We start from the raw sequence: 9,482 nt of genomic DNA on the forward strand, positions 1-9,482 counted from the left end.
TTTTATCCTATTTGTAGAGGACATAAAATGAGAACTGATCGGGAATGGATGTATAACAGACTTGTGAATTTATGGATTGTGATAAAATAAGGTGTCCCTGTTGTAAATGTGAAAATCGAAGGTATCTTTTAACTGATAAAGTCAAGTTGCATCTTACTAGGGATGGATTTGTCAAGGATTACTATCAATGGGTTTGTCATGGGGAACCTTTAGATATATCAAATCCCCTATGCAAACACAATGCAATTCATCTTTTACAGGAGAAGTAGAAGGATCAAATCTATATCGCAACATGGTCATGGGTGCCATTGGTTCTAATTTTGTCCCTAATTATGGTGAAAATGAGGAGGAAACACCAGATCCAAAAACTCAAAGATTATATGCCATGCTTCAAGCAGCCGATGAGCCATTGTGGGCAAGTTGTTCTAAGTACTCATAGTTGTCAGCTATGACAAGATTGTTGAATATCAAATCTGAGTTTCATATGTCAGAGAAGTGTTATGATGCAATATTGCAATTAATGAATGAAGCATTACCAACTGATAATAAATTGGTTGGCAGTTTTTATGAAACAAAGAAGTTTGCTGCAGAGTTAGGTCTTCCATGTGAGAAAATCCATTGTTGTATTAATGGATGCATGATATATTGGGATAACGATATCGATAGAAGAAGTTGCAAGTTTTGTGATCATCCTCGATATAAAAATAGACAAAGAGCATCTCCAAGAGGGAAAATTGATATACCATATCAAAAGATGTACTATTTTCCTCTTACACCCAGACTACAAAGATTGTATGCTTCAGAAGTTACAGCTAAGTATATGAGATGGCATGATAAACATAATAGAAAAGATGGTGTTATGTGCCATCCATCTGATGCAAAGGCATGGAAACATTTTGATCGAACAAATCCATCTTTTGCATTAGAGGCTCGAAATGTAAGACTGGGATTATGTACAGATGGATTTCAACCATTTGGGCAATTAGGTAAGCAATATTCTTGTTGGCCTATTATTGTGACTCCATATAATTTGCCACCATGGATGTGCATGAAAGAGCCTTACATGTTTTTGACTATTATTGTACCTGGCCCAAGAAATCCGAAACAGAAGTTAGATGTATACTTGCAACCTTTGATAGCAGAATTAAAAGATCTTTGGGATGTTGGTGTTCTCACATATGATGTTTCAAAAAGGCACAATTTTCTTAAGAGATCTACACTTATGTGGACCATTAGTGACTTTCCAGCTTATGTAATGTTGTCTGGGTGGAGTACAGCATGCAAAAAAGCTTGTCCATATTGTATGGATAAATCAAAAGCATTTAGCCTTTTCAATGGTGTAAAAGTTTCTTGGTTTGATTGTCATCGTCAATTTCTACCAGAACATCATACGTTTAGAAGAAATAAAAATGATTTCATGAAGAATAGAATTGAAGAATCTCCACCTCCTCTTATGTTGACTGGAAAACAAGTTTTAAAGCAAATTGAGGATTTAAAATTGAAGAAAGTAACAGATCTTGGTGCTGAACAATGGAATGCTCCAATTTGCAAGTCATGTGGTTGGAACAAACGCAGTATTTTTTGGGATTTGCCATATTGGACTACTAATCTCGTCCGTTATAATCTTGATGTCATGCACATCGAGAAAAATATTTTTGAGAATGTGTTTGATACAGTGATGGATGTTGAAGGAAAAACAAAGGATAATGCAAAATCGAGAGAGGATATAAAAATTTATTGCAGGCGTAAGGAGTTGGAGAAAAATGATTCAACTGGCAAATATCCCAAAGCTTGTTATAGTTTGAGCACACAAGAAAAAAAGATTGTGTGTGATTGGGTGACAAAACTCAAGTTTCCAGATGGGTATGTTTCAAACATGGCAAGGTGTGTGGATATGCGCAAATATAAGCTTTTTGGGATGAAAAGTCATGATTGCCATGTGTTTATGCAACAGTTAATTCCAATTGTTTTTCGTGAATTATTGCCAATGTCTATGTGGAAAGCATTAACTGAGTTGAGCTTGTTCTTTAAAGACCTTACATGCACTGTGATTAAAGAAGAAGATATGATTAGACTCCATGAAAATATCCCTATGATTTTGTGTAAACGAGAACGAATATTTCCTCCTAGCTTTTTTGATTCTATGGAGCATCTTCCTATTCACTTACCTTATGAAGCAAGAGTTGGGGGACCTGTTCAATATCGTTGGATGCATCCTTTTGAGAGGTATGTGAAAGGTAAAAATTTATAAATTTTAATTATTAAAATCTTAATTTTTGAACTAATAAACATATTTAATCATGGGTTAGGTTCTTTGTGCCAATTGAAGTTAAAAGTAACCAATAAAGCAAGGGTTGAAGGTTCAATTTGCAATGCATACTTGGTTCAAGAAGTATCTATCTTTTCTTCTCATTACTTTGACCCTCATATTAACACAAAATTAAGATAAGTACCCCATAATGATGACAGAGGTGAGATGGAAACATTGTGAAGGAAATCTTTCTATATTTACTTATCCAGGTCGATCTTATGGGTGACAAAAATCAAGATGGTTGACTGATGAACAGTATGATGCTGCAGTAACTTACGTCTTGTTAAATTGTGATGAGATTCAACATTTTGTCAAGTAAGCTTCTTGGTAGTAATTTAATAGACATATAATTCTATTACACTCATTCTTATTAATTAAGATTTTTAATTTGAAGGATATTTGTGGAAGAATTAAAGGTAAATGTGCCAAATATGATTGATGAGCAAGTTGATATTAAGCTCGAGACTAAATTTGCCAATTGGTTTAGATGTTATGTAAGTATTATTACTTATCATTCTTTCATTATTTTTTTATGTTTTCAGGATATTAATTTTATATTTATTTAATAGGTACATGATCCAAACAATAATGTCACTAGTCAAATCATGAAGGATGTTGCTTTGGGGCCTTTAAGAAATGTGATTAATTATCCCATGTATTTTGTCAATGGGTTTAAGTTCCATACAAGCGATTATAGTGTGGGAAAATCAACCATCAACAGTGGAGTGTGCATCAAAGGTTCTAATTACAGTGAGCTATCAAATGATTATTATGGTATTTTAAAGGAAATTATCAAATTAGATTATCCAGCACTTCCAATTAAAAAGGTTGTCCTCTTCAAGTGCGACTGGTTTGATCCAACTCCAAATGTTGGGAAGAAAGTTCATAAGGACTACAATCTTGTTAATATCAACTATAAAAGAAGGTTTAACAAATATGAACCTTTCATTTTGGTGGAACAAGCACTTCAAGTATATTATGCACCTTATCCAAGTATGAAGCGTGACAAGGTTGACTGGTGGGCTGTGTGTAGAATTAAATCTAGATCAGTTATTGAGATCCCTATAACTGATTTGCCATTCCAAGATGATGAGGTAGAAGTGCATTCGATTGATACGACTGATGATACAATAATACCTTTAAATGATTATGTTGACTTAGAAGATGCTGTTGAACCTGATTTGCAAGAAACAGAAATGGAAGATGATGAAGATGATGAAGATGATGAAGATGATAACATGTCTATTGATAGTGAATAGTGTTATTTTGGTCAAAATATCAAAATGGTCCCTCTATTTTGTGTTTTCCACCCTTTTAGTCCCTCTAATATAAAATCTGCCTTTTTGGTCCTCGTATATTCACATTTTTGTCTTTTTGGTCCTCTAACTGACAGATATGCCCGTTTGGTCCTTCCAGTTGATGAATTAGAGGGACCAAAAAGGATGAAAATGTGTAAATAAGAGGGCAAAAATGGCAGATTTTAGAACTAAAGGATGAAAATGTGCAAATACAAAGACCAAAAGGGTGGATTTTATATTAGAGGGACTAAAAGGGCAGAAAATAAAAAATAGAGGGACCATTTTGATATTTATACCGTGTTATTTTAGTTCTAATGCACTGAATATACTTTGCTTTTAACTTGACATAGCATTTTCCAAGTCAAGTTTTATTTTATCTATTGAGTATAATTTGCTTTAAACCTTATGTAGTATTTTCTATGTTATGTTTTATTTTTATTTACTGAGTATAATTTGCTTTTGACTTTATGCAGCATTTTCTAAGTTTTTCTTTATGATATTATTATGCATTTGCAATGCTTTATTTGAATTTATTTATTTTTATTAGATTTATAATTTATATATGTCAATTTAGTCATTTTTGTAGGCATGCCTAGAGGTAAAGGAAGGATTGGGCCATATCGAGGAGAAAGGTCTTGTGGGATGCACGCTAATCCTATAAATGAAGAGAACTTAACAAATCCTGTAAATGTCATTCATCTTAATGATACAGCAACCGAGGCCCCTAATCCCACAAATACATCTTGTGATGTTGCAAACAATGACCAAAATCATACAATTTCAACTCCTACTATATCCCAAGCTAGTAATGATCCATTTGATGCAACAGCTAATGGAGGTAGACTTCGCATCGGGGTTGTGAATGGATTGTAAGTATTTTTTTTAAAATATGATTATATGTTATAATATATGAACACATTTACATTTTTATAATTATAACATGTTTATAATGATAACAAAGGTGTTCAAGCAAAAGGTGGACACTAATGGCTACATATGGAAAACAATTTCACAAGCAACAAAAGATTTTTATTTTGAGGAGTTTAGGGTATTTTTATTTTGAGTTCAAGTTATTTATTTCATTCCATTTTCATTATTGAATATCAACAAGTTTATTGTTTTGCAGAAGCATTGTTTGTGGGATTCTTCAATGGAGGCGCAAGTGAAGGTGGCATGGGTTGTGAAAGCTTCACAAAGATATAGTGATTTTTTGCGAGATATAAGAAATTCTGAAAAGAAACCAGAATACATGTCTGATGATGTTTGGAGACATTAGAAAACCTCTTGGATTAAACCTGAATTTAAGATGAAACGAGAAAAAAATTCAAATAATCAGAGAAGCATTGCAGAACCGTCATCTCATACTGGAGGGTCAATATTCATTTGAACATGGCAAAAGACTTGTAAGTATAAGTAGAATTTATTTATATGATGAATGAATGCAATATAATAAAATTAACTTGCATGTTATATGAGTTTGCGATTGTTGAAGTATAAAGTAAAGTACTTTATTTTTATTTATGTCTAAAATTACATATGCTTTTATTGTTAACTAAATGATTATATTTAGTCAAAATGTATATGTTGTGAATGTTATAAGCATCTTCATTAGAATGAATGTGTTCACACCATGAGTGGTTTTTTTTATTTATTACCACTAAAAAGCATGATGGACAAACCTTATTTACATATGTTTGTTTATTAATGTCTTAAATTTCATGTTTTTATTGTTAACTAAATATTCATAGCTAAAGTGTAAATTTTGTGTATGTTATAGGCATCTTCATTAGGCCGTATGCCTACACCACATGAATTGTTTCTTTTTACTCATACTAAGAAGCATGATGGACAAACTTTTATTGATGAAAAGTCTAAATCACTCAATGTAAGTTTTTAAATTCTTTTAAATCATCAAGATTTTTTATTTTTCATAGTTTATTTGTAATTATTTATTTATATATTTTATAGTATGCATATAGGATAAAGTATTGAGCTTGAGAGAGGCACCTCAAACAATTTCTGGACCTAGAAATGACAATTCTCAACCAATAGATGAGGTCGCACTTTATTATGAGGAAGTTGGTGGTGAAAAAAAGAGAAGAGTGTATGGTCTTGGATCTCAAGTATCTTATTATGGTGGTGATAATACAAATACAAGCAAATCAAGTACTAGCTCTTTTGTATTACAAAATCAAGAGGAGCTTCAAAATGAGTTGGCAAATATGAAGAAGAAGATAGAAGCTCAAGATAATTTGATAGTTGATTTGAAAAGAACAATTGAGATGTTGTGTAATCACATTGGTATGCCTCCTCTACGTGGAACACAAAATGCAAGTAACAATCAACCAGAGGAGTGTGAAGGCACAAGAGATGGAGAAGGAGATGGTGGTGAAGATCCTGGACTTTTATAAATATTTGTGCTTTGATTGCTACTTTATTTTGCTTGTCTAACTTTGGTTATTTTTTTGTATTGTTAATTGTTGTTGATGTCTTACATTCTTATATAGTGGTATTGTTGATATCGTAAATACTTATGCATTGCTATATTTTATTTATACTATAATTTATAAAAATATTAGAGATTGCTATTTTTAAATTATATTTGAATTTGGGATTTAATGGATGTAGGTTCAATTAATTGCTTATCGAATGCCCAGGAATTTTAAAATTTTAATATTAGAATTACCTAGGTATTACCCAGGGAATTTATATAATTCACAAAAGTGTTACCTAGGGATTACCCAGGGATTTTATATTATTAATAGGATATTTGCCCAGGGTTTACCTAGGGATTTTCTATTATTAAAGATATATTTACCTAGTACTTACCTAGGGATGTTTCGTGGGGACATTTACCCAGAGATTACCCAGGGATTTAATCCGTGGGTAATTCCTGGTGTTTTATCAAATCCCAGGAATTAATTAGCTAGGGATATCAATTATGTACCCAGAGATTGATCCGTGGGTAATTTACCTAGGGATAAGAAATTTCGTGGGTAATGTTTTACCGACAAGCAATTTAGCTAGGGCCTCAAATCCCTGGGTATTCCCTGGGTAAACAGATTTACCCAGGGATTTTTATAGTGTTACCCACAAAATTGTCCGTGGGTAAAGTGTTACTTTCTTGAGGTGTTGTCTAAATGGTCCTAGGGCCATTTTATTTATCAAAATGACCCTAGGGCCATCACATTAATGAGTGTTGATTGGGCTTTTTTTTTTATTATTAAATTACAGTTTTTTTCATTTTAGCCCCTCATCTCTTTTATACTTATTAAATAGCTTATTTATAGTTTTTTTTAACCCAATTGTTTTTTTAAATTTTTATTAAAATTAAAAATATTATTATCATTATTACTATTATTATTAACCCAAAATTATTAAAATGATAATTATTTTAAATTATTTTATTAATATTTTGATTATTATTATTAGAGTGGCAATTGTTGAAGTAGAATTATTTTTATTATTATTAGTAAAATAAATTATTTTAAATTAATTTTATTGATGATTTCAATGATTTTTTTTTTAAAAAAATATTATTCCGCCCTAACCCGTCCTTGCCAAATGGTGGGCCCCAATGATGCTTTGTCGTTCGTTGCAATGCATCGATGTCCTTCTTAGTGGGGTGCACGGGGCTGCGTGTGCATCTCTCCATCGCTCAGGACATAACACACAAGACCATGGGGCGTATGGGTGGCTACCTGTGAGCCACTCGGACCTCTCTCACGGGCTAGGCGACGTTTCACCCGGACCTTTCTCCGGGGGTCGGACGACGTAGTCACGCTTGCGGCGGAGGCTCCCATCCCTAGGCACCTGGTTTTGTTGGGTTCGGTGAAACTTGACCCAAGGGATTTCATGTGATACCAAGTGATGTTGCGTGGGCGACAGATCGGGATGTTGTCGTCGCCAGGACGGCCCCACCAACGCCGCCGCTCTATCCCAAGCGCTCCGATCAAAGTCATGGTCCGAACGTGATTTCATCAATAAAATTAATTTAAAATAATTTTCACTGTAATAATAATATTTTACTAATAATAATAAAAATAATTTTAAATAATTCTAACTTCAATAATTACCACTCTATTAATAATCAAAATATTAATAAAATAATTATCTTTTTAATAATTCTTAGATTAATAATAATAATAATAATAATTCCAAATAATATTTTCTATTTTAATAACAATTTTTTTTTAAAAAAAATTGGGTTAAAAAACCACAAATAAGCTATTTAATAATTATAAAAAGAAATCTGTAATTAAGAAAAAACAAATAAAAAAAACTCACTCAATACATTGGTTTGGTGCTGATTGGGCATTGATGTGATAGTCCTAGGGTCATTTTGGGCCATTTTGATAATATTAAATTAAAGTAGGGTTAACATGGGAAAAGACCCTTTTATCTTTATTTTGGATATTTTTTTAAAATTAGTATTTATTACAATTTTTGTGTGTGTGTGTGTGTGTTTTTTTTTTTTTTCAAATAAAAGGGTGTGATAGTTGCCCTTTCACAGCATTTTATTAATGTAATTTGCTACCAAAATCTTGTTCTTTTGTTATTAATGTAGCAATAGTGATATGAACTTAAATGCTAATGATCATCAAAATCCTTATTTTTGTTGTTTAGCTTTAGCTAATTGCTATTTAGTTTTCGTTGAAATTTTTTTTATAACATCCTTTAGTAAATTATTCGACAAATTAAAACTTGGGTAAATTAAGTTTTATGTAAAAATTTAATAATATTTTAAGTCGGTTATCCGCCAAACCATTTTAAGGTGTGATACATTTGGTTGATTGATGAGTGACATTTTTGTTGAAAAGAGAAATATATTTTTATATACAAAGATAGCTCCAAATTTATTATTGTGTATACTGAAAGGCAAAGACATGCACATGGCTCGGCAGAGCAAGTGAAGATGGGGCTGCTCACACATGAGCACTGGGACCATCTACACACAATCACTGCTCACACTTTTAAAAATATTCCCTCATCATAATTTGAACTCTAACCACTTGTTAAGGGTTTTAATGAGGACCTAGCTATCAATGGACCACTTGTTCATTGGTAATTAAAACTAAAAATCTATGTTAAGTGATCACAATTTTAACAATTTTTGAAAATATAGGAACTGAGATGGAAAAAGAAATAATTTAAAGTTCACATATCAGGTTCATTCATCCATGGCCACAAAATTTTGTACTTTATAACGTTGTGGCCACTAAACTTTTTTTTTATAACACAAAAGCCATTTAATTTTGCTCCGATTGCACATGTGGCCACAAAAACTTGTTTTAAAACTGTTTCAAGCGAATTTGCTAATGTGGCGCTGACATGGTGTTGATGTGGCATAGAAAACAGTCTTAAAGTAGGCCATTGTGACCACAGATGCAACCAGAGCAAAGTTAAGTGATTTTTGTGTTATAAAAAAAAAAATTTGTAATCATAATATTATAAAATGCAAACATTTATGACCACAGGTGAAATGAACCCTTCGTATATCATGGCATTACAGTAGCAAGGAATGGGAAATTGATTAACTTCAAAAGTACCACGGATGAGTTATAGCAAGGGCATTTAGCATTCTTCTCTGCAGGATAAAGCTTTGGTTCCTTCATGTTTTTTGCTAAAGAAATTATACATTTCTTAATCATCACCCAAGGAATAGTAAGGAAAGAAAAATTGGAATGAAAGAATAGAGTACCAAAGAACAAAGCACTGATTTCTTCTTACCTTTTTCTTTTAAAAAACTTATACATTTCTTAATCATCACTCAAGGTACATTAAGTAAAGGCGAATTGAAAGGAAAGAGCAGAATATCTCCTACCAATATAAAAAGAGAATGAATATGATTTCTCACCATTATTCACAAATCT

General features: G+C 32.1%; 1 protein-coding gene across 1 annotated transcript; it reads left to right on the top strand.

The window, feature by feature from the left end:
* Nucleotides 1–292: 292 nt before the first annotated feature.
* Nucleotides 293–3,570, top strand: LOC120277643. The gene is made up of 4 exons (XM_039284500.1): nt 293–419; nt 492–2,226; nt 2,706–2,805; nt 2,881–3,570. Exons 1-4 carry the CDS (start codon nt 293–295, stop codon nt 3,568–3,570), a joined length of 2,652 nt encoding a protein of 883 aa, XP_039140434.1.
* Nucleotides 3,571–9,482: the final 5,912 nt, after the last annotated feature.

This window comes from Dioscorea cayenensis, chromosome 15, assembly GCF_009730915.1.
Source record: "Dioscorea cayenensis subsp. rotundata cultivar TDr96_F1 chromosome 15, TDr96_F1_v2_PseudoChromosome.rev07_lg8_w22 25.fasta, whole genome shotgun sequence".
Taxonomy (NCBI): domain Eukaryota; kingdom Viridiplantae; phylum Streptophyta; class Magnoliopsida; order Dioscoreales; family Dioscoreaceae; genus Dioscorea; species Dioscorea cayenensis.